Source organism: Lissotriton helveticus, chromosome 7 (genome assembly GCF_964261635.1).
Source record: "Lissotriton helveticus chromosome 7, aLisHel1.1, whole genome shotgun sequence".
Lineage (NCBI taxonomy): Eukaryota > Metazoa > Chordata > Amphibia > Caudata > Salamandridae > Lissotriton > Lissotriton helveticus.
Window position 1 is genome coordinate 1,030,576,455 of NC_136068.1, and position 21,720 is coordinate 1,030,598,174.

The following is a 21,720-nucleotide window of genomic DNA, read 5'->3' on the forward strand; positions in this document are numbered from 1 at the left end:
GCATTCAGAAGCAGTCAGAACATGTCCGAGCAGCCTGAACACGTGGCATTTATGTACCAGGCTCTCAAAATCTTAACTTATGCTTCGCAAGTTATATTCCAGTTCCATTGCCTGTGGCTTGGAACAGCCCCCATACATCTTAAAGATGTGGAGTTTGGACTTAATTCCAGGCAAGTTTGAAGTGTACCTTATACTATTTGCAACGGCCTTAGGTGTCCTTCTAAAGGATTGAGTGGCAACATTTGTTTATCTTTGGATCCCTCTTGGAGCAGATGGAGTACATGCAGATGCAGTGTCTCCCATACTGGGTTCTCTGCAGCCCTGGCTGGGAGAAAATGCAGCATAATATAGTGACATTAGCGATCTTTCTCCCGGTCTGTGGGTGTTTTTCTGGTCCCTTATTTCGTTTCTTTGCTGCCACTGGTGAGGCTTACCAGTCTCTCAGTAGCCAGTTTCAGTGCACATATGTAGACCCATCAAGCTACTTAAATCAAAGACTGGTCTATGGCATTGGTGTCTATTACTATCCCTGTGTTCGAGTAGCATCCCTCTGATACATTGACCTAATCTGCACGTGTTGACTGTATTAGTCTTGTCACCTGATTCTTTAGCCACTTGTTTTTGTTAGGGCAGGGAGATTAAGTGATTTGCCCAGAATCACAGGATGTTGAGCTTCATTGCAGAGACTCGAACTCTGGAAACTTTGTCTCCGTTCTGGGAAGAGCTAACTCTCCCAGGAGGGGGTTAATTCAGCTGCAGTGGAAGGCAGGATGTCTCCTCTGCTAAAACCGAAAGCAAACAAACAGCCACACTTTCGGTTTTAGCAGAGGAGACCCCTCGCCTCCCACTGCAGTGAAGCTGTCAGCTCATTGAATTAACCCCCTCCTGGGAGAGATAACAGGACAAAAGAACGGGCACCTCCTGCCCCATCGATCTCCTCCCTCCCCCTTCCACATACCGGAGTCTTCTTGCACGGACGCAGGGAACAAAGGTGAGATTGAAGTGGAGTGTGCGCCCCCCCCTGGGGGGCGCCCCCCACAGATTGAAGAACACTGTTCTAGAAGGTAAGGGAGAACAGTACCATAAGGTGATTCAGATTTAATTTTTATTTCCCTAGTAGATCACAAATGCAAGATTTCCCATGTGGAGGGTTCTACAAAGTCATTTCTGAATTAAAAAATAAGCTAGCTGAGAGGCAAACAAGTAATTTTGGTTTCCCTAAAGTACGTTAAATCCCACAGAAAAATGTGATTAGATGATGACTTCAGTTTTTCTAGGATAAATTTGATGATTTGCTCAGCAAAACGTTGCATGTCTCAAGGAGGATGATAAATAAGGTAGAATTTAGTGGGGATTTTGCCTGGCATTTTAAACTCAATCAAGAGGCATAGGTAGGTAGGGAATGATATTTCTTCAGACTTCTGAAATGAATTTACTTTGTATGTATTATCACCGCTGTCCACCAGTTGTAACCTATCTGATCTAGTCAAATCATTGAGTGATCAGATGGAGCAAGTAGGTGCATTATTGGGTAGGAGGATTCATTGCACTAGGGTGCTATAAGGGAAATAGGTTGAAAGTCTTGTTTATAATTAGGGCTCCTGGTTTTATGTTTTTTTTTTTTACACATCCGTCTATATTCATCCATTTTACATTTTTGCTCATTTTATCTGTATTTATCCAGATTTATCTTAGGTTTTGTGAAAAAAGGAATCTGAAAAGTGTATATTTCTACATTTATTTACCCAGTTAATTTACACCTGTGCCTCAACTCCTAATAGGTTTCAATGATATAACCACGCTCAGATGATAAAATATGCACTAATAGGAAAACATGCCATTTTAGATTTAAACTGCTGTTTAAGGCTCTTTACTAAAATCCTTTTATTTATTTTTTAATACCCTTGCCTGTTAATCCGCACAGCTATTGACCTGGCAGATAAGATAGACAGCATTTTAAATCACTCAAAAAGATCCCAATTTTCCGTTTTTATCTGCATTTTAAAAAAAATCCAGGCAGGAAAGAAATTGTATAACATCTGTATTTATCTGTAAAAATCAGTGAAAACAGGGAGCCTTATTTATAAACAGGTCTGGAGTATCTAATCTATGGTTTGCTGCGGATCTTCAGTTGTGTAAGGGGTTTTACAAGAGGTTCTTGTAAAAATACTTCTGATCACCAAGAGGGATGGCTAAAATTAATCATATATTATCCTTCTTTGGCAGCATTTTCAATTCGTTGTCATCCATATGCCACTACTTTCCCCTCTGTGCCACACAGTTTTGGCCAATAACGGATTCTCGAAGGATCTTGAAGCAATCATCAACGGGAGGCACTGTTCAGACTCAAACTGATCTCTTATTGTTTTCCAGAGTTTCACTGTGGCTATAGACTTTCACAAACTCTCCTTAGTCTACGAAAAGTCTACCATTCCTTATTCTCATAACCTCTTCCTCCTTTTGAGTAGATGTAAACGTTCAATATAATGTTAAAATCATGGGACTCGCATAAAACAAAAAAAGCACTAAGTTCCAATTTTAATTTTGCCCATCATGTATTTGGAATGGAATACAAATATCCAGCTGTCTTCATAAAAACAATAGAGTGATTCCTGTGACATACAAGCCTTTTATCCCCCTTCTGCAATGTCTTCATTTGATCCATTTTCTCAGAATATTAATGAATATACTGGAACCCATACTCATTGCCACAGCTGAATTCCCTGCTCCACAGAAAGCTCATGACTTTTCCTGCTGCATAGGTTTGTGTAGTAACCTGAAGCCCAAACAAGGGAATGTTGATCTGAAGGGGCTCAACTCAAAACTAGGCACTGTACCATTTGAAATTAGCCTAATTTCTGCAGATCTTAAACACACAGTCCATTCTGCAAAGCACTGGTCATTTGTTCTCCCTAGTTCACCAAGCTAGTCCCACTAAGGTGTTGAACTACAAATCTACTTCACGCAGTCACAAAAATCATGTACCAATCAGAAACATGTAATAGCTGGATCAGGTGGACAAAGGCAAACATATAGATATTAACTTGGGATAAGTCCCTAGTAAATACAGTTTTTTTTAATTACAAAAGTTGTGGCTTGCCAAAACAGCCAATCAGAAGGCATAAACCGTCAAATGTGATTTCCATGCTAATACCAATTCCAAAAGTAAATTTAGCATTAAGGTCAGCCCCATGGAATCACAGTCCCATTTAACTCAAACCGCAGCAACTTATCGATCTCTTTTGAGAGTACCCGATGACCAGAATTATTTAATAAAGAAAGCAACAATCTGCACAGCAGGGTAGCGCAAGTTGCCGGAACCGGGGGCATGAAAAGTATAGCGCCCCTCACCTTTGGACAGTTAGTAAATCCTCAATAATATGTAAAATTCAGAAAAAGCTAAGAGTATGCTTTTTTTTCTTTGAAAATGTTGCACCCCTAAGAATTTTGTGCCTGGGGAAACGCCCCTGTGGCTCAGCCCACCCTATGCCACTGCGTCAACAAAAAGCCCACCACGTTTCGGAGATCCCCAAAATTCGGCATGCCTTGGAATACAGCATAATGTTTTGAAACATAGGTTAGCCCCTCAACCTAGGGAGTCAAACAGCACAGGAATTAGGGAAGCGAACAAGAACTCCACAAAAATGTGAAACACAACTGTGTCCTCCAGACTGGAGTCACTAGAAAACACTCTGCCAGAAATGGTAACAAGGCTTAATTCAACTCTTCGCTTCAGAATGGCAGAAAAGCATCCAACCGTACCGCATACAGATTAAATATTCAACTGAAGAACAGGGGAACCTAAGGATCAACTGGGAGGCAAACAAATCCCTCGTAGGCAGACACTACCGAATTAGCGGACTCTGGAAGACCAGTGTAACTTCCAGTAGCTGGAACCCTAAAGAAACAGTAATTCCAGTCAGCCACCATGTTTGTCCATCCCGCAAAAAGTTCCGCCATGACCAAGACCTCTTTCTAGCCAGAAGTATCAAAAGGTCCTTGGCTAGCTGAGCCAATATCTAGGATCTTATCTTTCCAAGGCAATTATATATCTTGTGCGGAGATAGTGTGCAATCTGAGGAGGACATAGCATTTCAGTAAATCTGTTAACAGACTGAGGTTGGCAAACAAGCCCACTAGCAAAGCTAGGTAGTTAATGTGAAGGCACAGTTTACCTTCTGATCACTGACCAGTGGAGATATCCACACAGCAGGTGCCACAGCCAAAATGGAGGGCATCAGACACCAACATCGCATTGGGTGGCGCTCTTAAGATCCATGACAGTTTCACACCTCCATGTGACCCAAACACCAGGAAATCTCCATCTTTGTGTCCTGGGAGAAGTGATCTTCTTCTGCAAAGGTCAGTCTCTTTAGTAAGAGTTCTTGTACCATCTGGTCTGGTTATGCAAGGTTCATGAATAAACAGGCTGGATTGAGGCTGCCCGATGACCCACTAATGTAACCAGGCTACCATTGGTAGTTGCATTATAAAAAAATGTTTTTAACACTGCAGGATGGTAGAGGGTCTTAACACTCACTGTTGCAGCCAGAGGGATAAAGCAAACACCCTCCACTAGAGCTACGAAAATGTTAGTGCCGCCAGGCTGTTTGGGGGAATTTCGGACAATGCAGAATGAAAGAGGGACTACGTGTCCCAGCACTCACTATTTCAGCTAAAGGGCAGAGGTAAACAACACTCTCTCCTAGCGATACAAAAGCACCAATGCCGCACTGCTGTGCAGGACGCACGCAGGTCGCGAATGGGCAAAGCCGGGGCAAAAACAGAGCCAGGAGCAGGCCAGTCTGCATCTGCCAGAGCCCCGAGCAGGCTGGGTCAGGACCCCCCTCTTTGATTTGATCCGCTCCACTTAAGTTAACTGTATATTTTCTTTCTGCCAGCTCCAGCGTCAGATATTATAATGCCGAAGAAAGTGAGGCTTGGCTGAGTTTCAACAATTGAGGTATTGTTGCCGACTAGGATGGGGAAAAAGAAAAATATTCTTGGCTCACCTGTCTGTCCAGCTAAGTGCTCCTCCATTGTCTGGATGTTTGCAGGAGCCTTGGTGGTGATCAGCACGGGAATAGCTCGAACAGAGAAAAGATTCTCATTGAACGTAGGTGCTATAGCCGGCTCATCTACTTCTGTGAATTTAGTTTCCTCACACTTGGCGCCGTCATCCACCCCCCCCTCACCCCCCTCCACTCACCCCCACCCAACCCCCCCCTCCTCACCCCCCCCCCCCCACACTCACCCCTTTATTCTTGTGGGAATCCTCTGGAGACAGACAAAATATATACCGGAATTCTGGCGCCTCAGAGTACCCCTAAGTTTCTGTAAACCCTAAAAGGTTAAGGCATTGTAACCATGCCAATCTGATGGAGCCATTGCTGGAACCTGTGATCTCTAGAGTGAGCTCCTTATGGAAGCTATTAGTTCTACTCTTAAAGAGTTGCTGCGGGTCAAGCTAACTTCTTTAATACATCACCTAGAAGCTATTGAAACTGGGCTTGCTCTTTTGCGGACTGGGGGCCCCAGACCTGTGTATAAGGATGTTGGAGTCCTTACAGATGTTTATCCTACGTTGCTCTCTGTGCCTTCCATGATGAGTGCAAGTCAAGGGGGAAAGCGATGAGGGGTGCTTCGGAGTCCAGTTCCCAGTTGACTTTGTCATTCCAGGGGCCAAGCTGTTTATCTGCAAATGCCTTCTGTAACTTATGGCCAAGTAGCCCCCCCCAGGTTGAGATGGGGGGGGGGGGTGTATACAAGGTCAACAGAATTAACAAGGTCAATAACAGGATCAGCGAGTACAAGCTAACTGGGATGGAGCTAGAACCAAGTCTACCCAGGTATAGCACACATCAACATTCTTCCTGAAGCCTGCCTATACGTTGTTGTTTTTACAGGAGCGCCTCCCTTATGGGACCATCAGCTAAAGTCTCATGAGCAGCTGGTAAATAAGGTTTTAGACTGTTCAGTTCGCTACAGGGGCTTGTCATTCTATATAGAGGTAAACATTTTTCTAACAAGGAGGGTTAGTCGTATTGATCCTGGGCCTGTGAAAGCGGAGTGTAATTGTGTTATTAACTTTAGATCCCCACAATTGGTCCAAAGGCTTTTGTTTGACAAATAAATCCCCAGTCATGCGAGCATTATCTCTTTAGTACCTCTTGGCTATTTTAATAAGCCTTGCCATTTCCTAGCTCCAAATCAAAACCATCAAATGCCCAAGTCCAGCGAGGGTGGTCCCAAATATCTTCCAAAACCACCGCCCTGATGATCTGGTTGTACTGCAGGGGCTACCAAGTTCCCATTTAGAGCATCCAAGAGATCCGTTCTTGGTACCGATTGCTAAACGTTTTGAGGTTCTATCTGAGCTCAACTGACCATCTGGGAAACCACTTTCTTCCCCTTTAACAGTGTCCAATAATGGGTCTGCAACTTTGCCCAGGTCTGGCTCTGAGGAGATTAATGGCAAAAGGAGACCTCTCATTTTTGAGCTAGAATGTAGTAGTCCTTAGGGGAAAGATAACAGACCTATACGGGATCAATTTTATTGCAGCCTATAAAATTGCCTTTCAGGAGACATGGGCCACTTCTTCACTTTCCTACTTTGGATTTGCTTGTTACTCCAGCCCGCTGTATCATTCACGCAGGACAGAACTAGAAGAGGTCTCTCGGTCTGGTTCCAATTGAACCTTAATGTGAGGTGACTGTGACTGCCTGGTTGTTTAGCGTTTCAAGTTTAGTGTAGTCAGGACGCAGTGTCTCTTTCCCATTTTTATTTGATACATTTTTATAATAGGATTTCATCAAGGATAAGTGTGTGTATTTTAAGGATCTATTTGCATTTTTAAGCAAACTTCAACCAGCAAATGTAGTACAGACATAATTATTAATTTGTGAAGGTTTTAAGCATTCTAGTAATAGTTATAGACTAGTGTGGTCTTAGGGAAACACTTTGCCTTTTGGTGAAAATTCACCGGTCATTCCTCTCGGGGTGTTTGGCTGAGGACAATGGATAAGTTCTCTCAGATTATTATAGATTCTTATGTGTTAGTATTAAGAGACACCAAATTAAACCAATCGCACCAAATGCAAAATGCTTAAGGTGGCTTGATGGTTTATGTACAACGGCGAACCGTCATTTGAGAAGGGTTCTTGCCTCAAATCCCAGGGACCCAGAGGAACTTCAAGAGGCGAGGAAATCCTACAAACTCACCCTTAGGTGTAGGGGGACTTTCTTACTTGATAAGATTGGGAAAAACGTGAAGCGGTCAGCTTTGGATAGTTGTAGCAAAGGATTTTTGGCAAGAGTTACTATCCGAATGAGAGATGCCCCGGTTGACTTTGCTTGGGTAGCACATTTTACCCATATAAACCAAATAGCTGATGATACGTCACTAACAAGTTCACTGAGGTACAGGTTGGACTTAGTACCAAATGGCAACAATATGGCGCCTTACCTATTCACAACACCTATATAAAAGGACCTACTGAAGGGATCTGATAAACCATAATTTTTCTAAATCCCACAGATGTGTAAATTAGCACTGGTCCCTTAGGTCAAGGTGTATATTCTATATAAAAAACGTCTAAGCAGGCCCCTTCTCACTGTGAAGCAAAAATATATAGTGAGAAAAGAGAGAGTGCCTCACGGTAAAACCACCCGAGGGGGTTCCTGGCTAGCAATTACCAGTCTACCCACTTCTCATCATTGGTCACGCTCTCTTTGTGGTGTGTTAAGAAAGAAAGCGAAAAATTGTCATGTGCATCAATAATAATTGTGAGGTGCACTAATAGTGAACAGAAACCAATATGTGAACTATTAAAAAAAACTACATATGTATGCACCTAGAACCCCAAAGAGAACCAGTGCATTCGGTTCGCAAAATTAAAAATCTGGTGAGGTTTGCTAGCTATCCAACTTTATTAAACTGCTGCAAACCCTCCCAATTAAAAATGGTTAACTATATACCATACTTATTTACTTCATGCCAACATGTTTAGTTGCTCAACATTCCAGCAACTTCATCAGGGCAGTGTGGGGTTCTCTATTCTTAATCTTCACACTAAATCATTCAAAAGACCTGTGATGACATTAAAAACAGAACACAGCAGTGAATTTACAACACCCCTTCATAAGGAGGTTTTCATTGAGAGCACGTTAAAACAACACATAGACTGTTACAGCCGGAATTGTTTACCTGATGGTTGCCAAGTCAGTGCATACCAGCAACCATGCGCTATAACGGACACCGTGTCTCAAGATCACGTGTTCACCAGTGGCTCGGTCTAACTCAAGCCCCCTCCATGACAGAAAAAAATAAATAAATAGAATACCATGCATGAAGCACAAACAATGTCAGGCCAGCAGCCATCTGCCTGCTGTTCACATGGCCACATGTCCGTTCAAACTCGTCCGTGCCGCCCGCCGGAATCAAATTCATTTACATATCCATGTCTACGAAGTTACGCGTGACCGCAAACAATTGGTCAAGCGCCCACTCTCAATGCCACAGTCAGACAATCCGTTGCCAATTGGAACTACCCCGCCCACACTCAATCCGTGTACGCCGTCCAGACATACAAGAAAGCTTACTGTAGCCGCGTCCCTCCGGCGCTCCTGCAGCTCCTTCGCGTTTACCGGTGATAGAGTCCAAGTTATGATCCAATCACCGGAAACGCCCCCAACGCCGCGTAACGAGTAGTGTAATCGCTACGTGCGGCGCCCATGTTGGATAGGGTTATTATCAGTGATGAAACGAGCCCGGTTCCTGTGTTTGGATCATAACTTGGACTCTATCACCGGTAAACGCGAAGGAGCTGCAGGAGCGCCGGAGGGACGCGGCTACAGTAAGGTTTCTTGTATGTCTAGATGGCGTACACGGATTGAGTGTGGACGGGGTAGTGCCAATGGGCAACGGATTGACTGACTGTGGCATTCAGAGTGAGCGCTTGAGCAATTGTTTGCGGTCACGCGTAACTTCGTAGACATGGATATGTAAATGAATTTGATTCCGGCGGGCAGCACGGACGAGTTTTAACGGACATGTGGCCATGCGAACAGCAGGCAGATGGCTGCTGGCCTGACATTATTGTTTGTGCTTCACGCATGGTATTTTATTTATTTATTCTGTCATGCAGGGGGCTTGAGATAGACCGAGCCACTGGTGGACACGTGATCTTGAGACACGGTGTCCGTAATAGCGCATGGTTGCTGGTATGCACTGACTTGGCAACCATCAGGTAAACAATTCCGGCTGTAACAGTCTATGTGTTGTTTTAACGTGCTCTCAATGAAAACCTCCTTATGAAGTGGTGTTGTAAATTCACTGCTGTGTTCTGTTTTTAATGTCATCACAGGTCTTTTGAATGATTTAGTGTGAAGATTGAGAATAGAGAACCCCACACTGTCCTAATGAAGTTGCTGGAATGTTGAGCAACTAAACATGTTGGCATGAAGTAAATAAGTATGGTATATAGTTAACCATTTTTAATTGGGAGGGTTTGCAGCAGTGGAATAAAGTTGGATATCTAGCAAACCTCACCAGATTTTTAATTTTGCGAACTGAATGCACTGGTTCACTTTGGGGTTCTAGGTGCATACATATGTAATTTTTTTGAATAGTGCACATATTGGTTTCTGTTCACTATTATTGCACCTCACAATTATTATTGATGCACATGACAATTTTTCGCTTTCTTTCTTTACACACCACAAAGAGAGAGTGACCAATGATGAGAAGTGGGTAGACTGGTAATTGCTAGCCAGGAACCCCCTCGGGTGGTGTTACCGTGAAGCACTCTCTCTTTGCTCACTATATATTTTAGCTTCACAGTGAGAAGTGGCCTGCTGAGATGTTTTTATATAGAATATACACCTTGACCTAAGGGACCTGTGCTAATTTACACATCCGTGGCATTTAGAAAAATTATGGTGTATCAGATCCTTTGAGTAGGTCCTTTTATATAGGTGTTGTGAATAGGTAAGGCTCCATATTGTTAAGTGGGGGTGCGGCCTTACCTTATATCCCCCTAACTCTCCTATTGATTGATTGGACTTAGTACCACCCTTGCAAATCACACTCCTGGAAGTTGAGGATACGAGAACACAAAACCCTGGTGGTATATCACCAGGGTCTAACGGGGTCCCAATGGACTTGATTAAATGCACGATTGATCTTTAGGGCGCCTTGTTCATAAATGTATTTAACAACTCTTTTTGCCTTAAGATACTAATGTCATGGACACTTCGACCATTGTCCCCATCTTCAAAGAGGGGATAGTTACCTGACTAAATTCTATCATCCGCTTTCTCACATCAAAAGCACAGTAAAACTTATAGGTGGGGTAATTTTCCAGCGATTTAGAAACTGAACTTGCCAAAATAATAACCTTTCTCCCGTTCAATAGGTTTTTTGTTTAGGAAAGGGTACTGTGGAACAATGTTTAAACTTACAGTTGATCCTGGGTAAATATACATTTGCCAAGCACTTCCGCCCTCTGTACTTGCCATTTATGGATTTGTCCACAGCTTTTGATTCTGTTAATAGGACTAAGCTTTGGCTGCAGTTGCTGGACATGAACGTTGAGGACACCATTGTGAACTTCCTACATGTTTTGCATGAGTACTTATCAGCTGCAGTATGGTATGGTCAAGTGGGTGAAACTCTTGATACCTCCCCATTGGCTCGAGGAGTGTGCATCTTGGCGCCCCTTCTGTTTATTTTATATCTCCGTAACCAATGCCCCATCTGATTGCATGTACAGTTGGCGTGCAAAGAATTGCTAACTCTCTGGTACCGGTGCTACTTTACAAGGAGGATGCCATTTCGCCGGCTCTGACTTCAAGAGCCTTATTTAGCTGAGTCAAGTCATTGGTTTCATATATGGGCACACTTGATTTGGCAACAGGTTTTGGGAAGGCACACATAATAGTGTGCAGGTCAGGAAAATAAGTATAACAGTTAGGGGTTATGCTCTGACTTTTGTGAATAACTTTTGTTATCCTGGGGTTTCTTAAAGCTTGGGAGTGTTGTGGCATCTTTAGATTAATATTTAATGAATGAAACTCAGTAAGGCAGCTGGGGCCACTCTGAATCTCTTACAGCTCAGCTCTAAAGGTTCAGTTCTTCCCTTCTCAAGAATCTACAACCAGCAGTGTATCCCAGCGGCTCTGCACAGACCAGTGATTTGAGCATACCATTATACATCTGCTCTTCAGACTGAAGAAATTCATATCTGTAGACGTCTTTTGGTCCCCCCTTCGTCTAGCTCCTATTTTATTCTACACTCAGAGCTTAACTTACCTTATGTTCGGACAGGATTAGATTGGCCCGTTTACTGTTTTGGATTAGAGTTTGGGCCAACATTGAGGCTGGTTTCAACAGGAGATCTTTCTAGATTGCCTTAAGCTTGATATGGTCTTTTTTATTCTCTTATTTAACTATGCATATAGGAGTCTCAATGAAATAGGTTTGTCAGATTTATTTTCTGCTCCACAAACCATAGTTAGTTCGGATAAAGTATTGGTCAAAGGCAAATTCTGAGATTTCTGTCTGAACCAACGATGGGATCAATAATTTCATACATGCTCAGTGATGGACTACATTGTGAACATAGCATTGCCAGAGCCAGCTACCTGTCTTGCCCAGGAAGTGAACACTTAGGAAAGATTTCTTCTGTTTCATTTCAGGGCAGGTACTGTGTGGAGATTGTTGTGTTTTCAGAGAGACGCTCATCATCGGGGAACCAGCATACCGGCTGCCCTTGCAACAGGGCCTCTGCATAATCACTGCTGAACTTTCTTTTTTTTGTAAATTCTGTAGGCTCTATTTTATCCTCTACCTTAACCCGATTTTAAAATGTTCAGGTGTTATAAAGGGTAACGAAGACTTATTGTACTTGCAGCAGTTGGATTTTTGCTTTAGAGTTTGCTCCTTCATTCAAATCAAATCAGGAGTTAAGTGTAGAAAATAAATTGAAAGTCTTAAATAACTTTACTGATGATGTGTATCTGTCTGTATGAATAGTTAGTTTGCTTGGGCTGGGATTTGCTGATTTAGTTCAGTGTGTGTGCTCATGGTTCTTAATGGGTTTATGATGCGATTCATTTTAATCCACTACATTTTGCTGTATTTTGACTTGTGTTTGAAGAATCTTTTGATATTTTGTTTTTTATACCTTTTATGGTTGATGCAACCAAATAAAGTTTGTTTGATTGACTGAAAAACATCAGTAAAGGAAGACAAAAACCAAACAGGAGAACTATTAACTCACACACCTGCTCCCTCCAAAGGAACTGCAGTAATTGCCGGAGGGGTTCAGAATCTGAAGCAGAAAAACACACAGCCTTCATGTTCAGCTGGACCACCTAATCCTTCCTCCTCAAAATGTCTGCTACCCACTGAATTATCTCTGATGTATGACTGGTCTCATTTTCTTTTTTCTCTTTCTAACCTGAACGAGATATACCTCAGAAAGCTCCTGGAGAGGAGTAAAAACGTCTGCGTTTCTCCCACTTAGTCAAAGTTCGAAACCTCCTGGCCAACTATAACCATACGTTCCTTGTGGGAAAAGGTAGGGCACTTCATTGCCAACTTTAGCGGAGAACCCCAAAACTCGATTCTTAAACAGCGTCTGGTGAACCCAAGCATCTGAGGACGCCTTATAACATTTGTCTAAGCACAATACAACCCTGCCACACACTTTTACAAGGGAAAGAAGAAAGAAATCTCACCAGTAGGGTTTGCAGCACCTCTGCTGCTGACTTGACGGAGGTATTCAATCTGTAGGAGGGGGGGGGGGGGGGGGGGGGGGTAAAAAACACTGAAACGTATATCCTGAAGCACTGATCTCTTTGGAAGGTTTGGAAATCCACATGGCCAAGTGAGGGCACCCTGCCACACACAGCCACTCAAAACACGTTTGGGGGAATTAAAAAATACTGTTTTTATTCTTGAGGACTGGGCTTTGCCCACTGCTGTCCAATTGTGAACAAATGTGCCCAGGTCTTTCATGAAGGACTCACCATAGAGGGACCCTACGGTTTATGGTCCAACGCCAAAAGTGCAAATAAGCTTAACGTTTTGTATGTATTTAAGCAGACTGATCGCCTGCTCTCCGCAGAGAACACACAGTTTATATTGATCAAGTGGCAGTTGGCTTGTTTCAGCCAAACAGAGAATCTGTGGATCGAGTACTCCACTCTCCCTGGTCTATGCTGCCAGTTCCATAATTTGTGTCAGTGGACCCTACATGTCAAACCATTAACTCTGGCAAGCACACCAGGATATTCCAATATACTTTTTGAGGACCTTGGAGTTCTTTCTCATGAAAATGTAAATGTTACTACCCGAGTCAGGCATGACAGACTTTTCCCCTCAATAGAGGCCCTTGCCCTAAGGCAACTCACGGGTTCCTTGCCTACTGGTTGGAGCAACCTGCGCTGGAGGTAGTACACCACCATGGCCATTGTTTCCCAAATTAACGAAACACCAAATTCCAATTGACACCAAATTCCAATTGTCACCTGATTACCCTAAAATGTCTTTGTGTCTTCCCCCAGAAGCAGTATGAACCGCTTGTTTTTTTAGGAACCACTTGTTTGCTAAATTCATCAGCTGCTTGATGAGTTTGACAAAAGGGTCTGCTTTTTGGTCATGCTCCTGGGCCAGTCAAGATCTAGCAGAGGTCTTAGCAGGCACCCTCAGGTAGGTGGGAGCAGAAAAGGCCATCGGACCATGTGGAGCACTGTCCCAGGCATTTTGCAAGGTCTTCAAGGCAACATCTACAGTGACCTGTATAGATTTCTACACCAGAGCCTTGACCAGGAAGGCAAACTCCAGGTGCTGTCCCATAAGATACCTGTTCTTCCTCAAAACAATCTTGCACATCATATCAGTGGTCTTTCGCCATAATGAGAGACCGGTTAACAAGCATAGAACACAAAACGCTCCAACTGTAAAAGCAAAATCCAACAACTCCTCAGAGGAAACGGAAAAAAAGTCAAATCAGTTGCCTCAATACATTTGAAAATAGAGGGACATGCTAAAGGACATGAAATCAGACCTACTAACTACAAATTAATCTCTGCTCACAGGGGTGCCAACGCCCTTTCAGAGAGCTGATCTGGGGTGTGCCCTATCTGGCTCACTGATTGAGTGACAGTACACTAAAGTGGCACGGAATACAGCATCAATCAACACTGAATCAATAGCCTGACCAACTGTACCTTGACTAGACTGCAGAATTGTGATGGACAGAGCTACCTGCAAAAGAAAAAGCTCTAACTGCGGTGCAAGTGTGCTCCCACCCCTCCTGCGCAGGTGCACTGGTGGGGCTTAACCCCTTAATGCTGAGCTTTCACTGGAGCACAGATGACCAGTGTTCTGCAGATGTAGGGAAAGTAACAAGGTTTTAAAAATGGATGTCAAATTGAGGGCCACAAATCAATAATAACATTTTAAAGTAAGACAAAGAAGATTACCTATCTAGCCTGCAATAAACAGCAAACAAAGAGGATAAGAGAGGATGCAATGCTACATTATAGAATTGTTATGAAAGTAAAAAAAAACAAAATGTGACACGTAGTTTTAATCTTTGGTTTGGTTGGTACCGTGGTACTTTGTATTGGCAGAGTTAGGTAGTAAAGGAAGGATAAAGCAAAACCTGTGAAAAAGATCAATAACAGAAGAAAAGCACATGAAATCCTAAAATGTGGCATTGCCATCTGTGACCAGGGATAATGGTGATATCTGACCAACTCCAGTGTACAAAAAGTCCCTGGCAATCAGCTTCAGCAGAACTGATTTATGATGAGAAACATTTATTGTGACGATGTTGAACAAGGATTTGAAAATGGGTTGCTGAAAAAAGAGAACCTGATCTACTTCAAGAGCCACTCTGTCTGCCTATGTCCGTAAATATCAAACTTGGAATGTGATGGTTGAGGTCCCATAACACAAGGTTCAGACATGTTAATAGCGCATTTTAAGAAAGAAACTTTCTGTACAGCACATACAACCTGCACAAAACTAAAGGTTATCACTATGAATTATTGCGATGACCATAAAATCTCAAAGAGTAAGAAAATGCATGCTCGAACCAACAACAAGAGCTGCTATTACATCACACGCTAGTTTCCCCTCCTTTACAAGCCTATATTAAATAGAAACATCTAGCAACAAATTCACATATGTGATAGCAACTTTACAGCTGTACATCACCGATTCATATTCCACTTACTATGACAAAACAAAATAATTGAATTAATGGAAAATGGTAACTGGGAAACCACACTGGAGGAAACTAACTTCTGAAAAACCAACTTTAAGAAAAAGCAATATGGAATACTATTATTCTAAAAACTGTGAAAGAAAGGCAATTTCAAAGGAGAAGATCGAAAATTACACTAAAATTACAAAAACACAAGAAAACCAAAAACAATATAATTTTATTGTAATTGAAAAGTAAACTAAAAATACAACCAATTGTCTGTTAACAATGAGAAAAAGTAGTGTACCGAATAACACATTCCAGTACGGGAAAATGTCAAATGTTTTACAAAAGTACAAATCATCAAATTTTACACAATTTTTTTAAAATGCTTGGTTTCTTACTATTGGTTTTCTAATAAAAATACATACAACTATCTATTGCCATCTATTTCTGTCTCTATAGATGTATATTTCATTAGTAACAGCTTTTCCACCATAAAAGAGAAACATGGAAGAGGAAGTTTTAAAAAAAAAAAAGGCTTTCTAGTAATTGGTTTCTGAGAAATAGTGAATGTCCTTTATCTTTTCTTTAAAAGGTTAGATGGAAATGCTTCTCAGTAATGGTAATATATGAAATTGTTTTTCTATTAAATAAGACAGAAATTTTAACAAATACGTTTGTGACTACTTATAATTCTCTGTCTTCCCTTCCCCCTCCATTCAGCTGTAAGTAGACATATCTAAGAGGCAAAATATTTGTACCCAAAATCTCCTTTATTTTAGATACAGTAAAGTAGTTTCTGAAAAAGCACATTTTATACTGATCCACGCAAAAATTAAGATTATCAATTAACTTCCCATAACTAGCCTTACCAACGTTTAAGGATACACTGCCTCCACAGCAGAGAGCATGACTCATTTTAAAGAAAGAAGTGGAAAAAACACGAAAACTGACAGTTGCAGAACTTCAAGAACTGTTGGCTTTGGATCATTTCCAAAAATTCAAACAGCTGGAAAAAGTCTGGGGCTATGACAGAAACACAAACGTTTATGGCAACAGTGTTTAGAGATTATGGTGTAAGGTGTGGTTGTATGAGCGTGTACAGTCTATCAGTTTGTCAGTCAGTGGCCTGTATGGAACCAAAAGCCTCATAAAAATGTGTGGAGGGAAATCAGGGCATAGAAGACATCCCAAACGTCACTAGATGGGACAATAATCATTTGTGTTGCTGCACGTCCGATGCCCAGAAAGCCCATGATTCAAAGAGGTCAGTCTTTTAACACAATCCTTAAGAACTTGAAAATAATGTTGCTGCTGTCAGATCTTCCTGCCTTTTTCTCTGGACAGTCTTTACAGCAATGGCCAAGCAATTAAACAGAAACCCCCTACCCTCTCTCCCGTTCACTCCCTCAACCACCTCCCACCTCAACAACAGCCTCAATTAGATAACTATGAAACGTTCCTAAAAGAATCGGTCACTCACACAGCTCTCATACTCTCTCCCACCCGACTGTTTATATGTGTTCCTGTTGCACAGTACCTCAAAGCAACTTTGATTCGGTCTTCACTTTCGTTCACTTGATTAGTATGTCTCCGTGCCTCGCATAGCAACAATGAAGTGATCATTGCTGCAATCACTCACTCACACTCGCTCACTCACTCACTCTTTACCCCTCCCCCTCCCTCTGGCCCTGCAGTTGAGGGCCCTTTTCTGAGAGGTACCTCATAGAGCAGTGTGCAAGCAGACAGGCTGGCACTCAGGCTGTAGTCTCCAGCTGTACTCGGAAGGAAGAGGTCTGACCTACTGCTGTGGGGGGTGCAGTACAGATCTGTCACTGACGAGGAGGCCGAGCTTGGGGTGGAGCTATCTCTCATCCTTTCCTGACCTTCTGCACCCCCTGTCCCTGACACAGAGCTCGCCTGCTAAAGGGGAAAAACATAGTTAAAGTCTTGTCCAACTGAAAATACTTTAAAAAAACTTCCCCAAACATTTTAAATTGTAGGAGGATGGGGAAGAGAGAAGGAAAATAATACAAGTAATAGGAGCTCTGAATAACACAATGGAGACCGATGGTCGATACACCATCCTGATTACAGGTTTAATATGACTTGCATAGTACAGCGAGAATATATAATGGTTAAAAAAAACTCAAAATACATTCAAACAGCAGTTCTCAAGTAGGTCACCTGAACATTAAACTCGACCCAGTACCTCCCATGCACACTACCAGTGCCATCTACAAGAATATAGTAATTACAATTTTCTTCTCCCCCACCCTCACTTATTAAGGCTCAATTGCTAGTGTGGTTCCTATATGTGATATGGTAAGTACACCTGACACTGATTTAAAAGCTGGGAATAATGATCCGAACACTGGCACTTCCAATTGTCAATTCCAGTGTTCCACAGAGTTAAAAACATTTTGACTTTTAGAACATTACCTTAGCGTGCAGTTGGAACCTTTTGTAATGAGGCATCTTACCTTCGCTGCTGGACTTGAGCCTACATCTTTCAAGGTAACCTCCTGCTTATTTTAAACTTCCCTGCAGCCCGGGAACCAGACCGTCTTAATGCAACTACAGCGAAGAAATTTTGTATTTAGAAAGCATGGAGATATCCTACCAAGATGACTGCCTGAGCCAACAGCTCCAACACCCACCGCAATATTCCACTCAATATCTGCTGTAACAGAAGCCATCCATCGATTTGAACCCCAGCATTTACTGCCACTACAAGACCGGATCACACCAACCCAAAGTCCTTGCACTTTGCTGGCCCAGGAAGCGTGGCTCCTGGGTCAGAAGTGGCTCAGTCCTGCGGCCCTTGCTAGTGGGAAACAGACTCTGCTTAACTATCAATTTTTGGCGTTGCCTGACCTCCTGGACTCCAAGGCAGACAGCTGCAGCCCACAGCAGAGAGGCGAATCCGCAGTGAGAAGCATACGCATGGCAGGATGGTGCTCTGGTGGCGGACAACAGGGAAGAAGCTCTCTCTGGTGGCGGACAACAGGGAAGAAGCTCTGCTGCCATCCTGATTTTCACAGGTGCAGCCTAGGGGAGTTCTCAGACTATGGGCCCACGCTGCAGGCCTAGCCAGGAGCAACCTGGCTATGAAATTAACTGTAGCCTGCCAAACGGGGCGATGTGAGGCTGCCTAATGTAACATTGATATGAACTTGATAAAAAGCCTTATTTGTGAAAACGGCAGCTCTGGCGTTGTATTAAAAAACAACAGGGCAAATACCAAGGCTGTACAGTCTTGAATTCACCTCCGGCATCTTCAATCCACTACCCGACACAGCTGTTATCTCATTATGAACAGTCCCTGCTTTCTGACTTTGTGCAGGTTTTTCAGACTTTCTCTTCCTCTGCCTTTTCACTATGTGTGATTTTCCCTCTCTTGCACGTGAGCAATATCTGATAAGAAAAAGTAAGATCCAGTCCCCAACAATGAGTGCAGGTGGCCCCCACCTGCAATCACCAGCTCAAATGAAGTAAGAACTAGAAGACTGTAAAGGGGCTATGTTACGTAGCCACTCAACTCCCCCCCCCCCGAACACCCACCCCAGTGCTGGGCCTGGTCTTTTCCCCAAAGAACTGTATGTGCTCCCTTCACATCCTGAGCACCATGAGTTTGGATCCATTTGTGTGGCTATACATCTTACTGTTCCAAGCAGCATAAGCATCCTGTTGCCTGCACCGCCACCACCTACTACAACAAAATGGCAGGCATCCCAATAATTAGTGCACTACCATCCCTAGTCTTTCCGTAGCCCATACTTTGAAAGAGTTCAGTGTATGCGGCCCTAATATTGGTGATTGTGACAGCCGCATCTTATTTTGATGAGTAAATCTGTAGATGACTGTGGGCGGCACACACCATGGAAAAATCGGATGACAGGCAACCCAAACTCACCTTCAAAGGCATGAAATACTCAAAGACTGCTGAATTCACAGGCAGTGGTCGTGGGGACTCGCTTTAGACCGATCCCCTAACCACATCAATGGCTGACATGAAAACTATCCGAATTGACATGAAAAAAAGCTGACCAAAAGAACGACACCATGACACCGCGAGTGAGCTTTGATGGACAAGCTAAAAGTAGCATATCTCGGACCTTGAGAATGGTACAAAAACATAACGACATGCTTGCATAGCTTGAAAATTCCATTGCAGACGCAAGGACCGAGTGGGGACCTAAAGACGTGCTCATGGCACAACAATATTTGTATTCTGGGATTGCCAAATCCACTCTTTGAGAAACCTGAACTCTTTGTGGAAACGCTACTGGCAGAGATCTCTGGTAGAGGAAGATGCTAGCAGTGCTTCATAGTGGAATAGAGGTGAAGATCCTTGTTCTCAAAAACTTGTGCCCTTGTGTGCCCAACCATAACTAGTCTTCTGCAATTTAAGGACAGAGACTCGTCCGAAGGTTGGCAAGAGACTCCAGCACTGTCGAATACCAGGGAGCAAAGGTATTATTCTCCCCAGACTTCAAGGTTGCAGTAGAAAAGGCCAAGAGATTATCAGCTGAGGCCCTGCGTGAAGCAATCCTAAGTTACTCTATGTTTTATCTGGCTTGGCTTTATAGTTAGTGAAAGACAGTAGATTCTTCACGAAGCCTGAAGATGCCCTGAAACTTTGGAAGAAGCTTTCTAAAAAGAACTGTGACAAATCTGATGATTTAATGTAGGCGCCCCTAAGCAATGTGGAGTAAGGTGGTTGATCACAGCACTCGAGGTTCACTGAAGTAGTTTGATATCCGAACCTTACAAAGCTCTGAGGTGTCCCTAAGCAATGTGGGGTAAGTTGGTTTTATTTTATTTATTTGTAAAGTTTTATATAGTGCGAACAAGATCCCGAGGGATATCAGAGCGCTTTATAATAGGATGGGAGGAAGGACATAGATGCAAAATCAACATCAAAGTAGGAGTAGAAAACAGGAATTATCGCATATTCAGGGACAGTTGCACAAAAAAATAACCATAACAAATGATAGTCCAAATGAGAAGTAAGAACAATGTCTTCGAGCAGGTGTGCCTAGCCCAATTAGGGTAAGAATTTATTCATAACGAATTTGATGTTGATGCAGAACCCTCGGATTTGTTTTTGTGGTTTAGAGGCATACACGTTGTTAGTGCAGTGCCTATAACCTAAAAGCATAAACGTTGTTAGTAAACAGTGAGCAGTGAAAAAAGGACACATTTTGCAAAGTTTGATAAATTAACAAAGGTAGTTACTTTTTAGGGCCAGATGTATCAAAGGGTTTTACCCATTCTGTGTCTATGGGAAAATGTGTTCATACATATGGCCCATTGATACTAATGTATCCATTGCTGTGTAGCAGGAAGGTGTCTCGCATATGCGCAGACATCACCAATTGCTTATAGCACTCAAGGTTTACTGAAGTAATTTGGTATATTTACATGTGGTGTACTTAAATGTGACACAATCAATATGTTGGCATATTCCACGTCTTCTAGACCTGTCCATACATTTATGTAACATGTGCTAACTTTGGTACCATAACTGTTGCTACATTTTCAAAAATGTCTCCTTTAACAATGCAAACTTATGCTGGTGGTAAGTATAGCATGCCTCACAGTGTTTCCCTATGCAGTTCCTGTCTGGGGCTGTTTTGGGTCCAAATATTAAGGGTATATGCCCTACAAATTGGCGCTTACAGTGCGAGTAGGAGAGGGTAGGATAAAGTGGCTGGGTTGTGTTATGTTGTTGCTCTGAAATCAAGTACATCAAGATTCAGCTTGTTAGCATGCTTGATATTAAATATATTCACAGCTGAACTAAATGTGTAACCTGAAATGTAAGAGCGTTAACAATTCCAAGAAGGAGAGTCTGAATTTGGCTTTCCTGTACAAACTTAAAATAAATATAGTCAACTAGAGGAGACGTATCTAGGAACCAAGAGGTCCCTGTCCTTTGCCTCAAAATGCGGATTCTATTAATAGTTTCATCTTTTCGTTTCTATGCAATGGCTATTACAATTCTTGAGCGCAGGATGGTGCACTTTAATTCTAAAAATGTCTTCTCTGACGCAGAAGGCAGGCTGCTCGTGGTGTCTGGTTTGCTCTGCGAGTGCCAATGCACTATTGTTAATGTTTACTCCCCAAATATTGTGTGACCACAATTCTTTGAAGATACTGAAGTAAGGGGCGTGGCCAGGCTACCGACCAAGATGGTCGTGCAGCACTGAAGCTCCACTGCTAAACCAGACATCCTGGCCCTATCCTGCGTCCTTTAGGACAGCTGAATCACGGATGTTGTTGCCCTGCCTGTTTTATGTGGTGTAACTAGCCAGAAGCCGTATCGTGGCTTTTTGAATGAGTGGCCCCGTTTTTGCAGGTAATATCATCTATTTTGATGGCAACTTATACTGAGCCCCGGCCGTGTCGATTAAATATTTACATACAACACTTTTTTCTATACAATTCCCTGTAGAATGCTGTGAGCAGTATTTGTTTTTGAATGGTCTAACA

The 21,720-nt window shown here is 42.6% G+C and overlaps 1 protein-coding gene across 3 annotated transcripts in view; it reads right to left on the bottom strand.

Annotated features, from left to right (window-relative positions):
• GPS1 (G protein pathway suppressor 1) overlaps positions 1 to 21,720 on the bottom strand; it is a 253,101-nt gene that overhangs the window by 184,057 nt on the left and 47,324 nt on the right. Inside the window, exon 2 of one of the 3 annotated variants that reach the window (XM_078653769.1) lies at positions 16,945 to 17,145. The exons of 1 other annotated variant lie outside the window; for it this stretch is intronic. In XM_078653769.1, the coding sequence (XP_078509895.1) occupies positions 16,945 to 17,145 (201 nt within the window). The remainder of the gene's footprint in view (positions 1 to 16,944; positions 17,146 to 21,720) is intronic. One more of the 3 variants, XM_078653770.1, reaches the window with a different exon arrangement.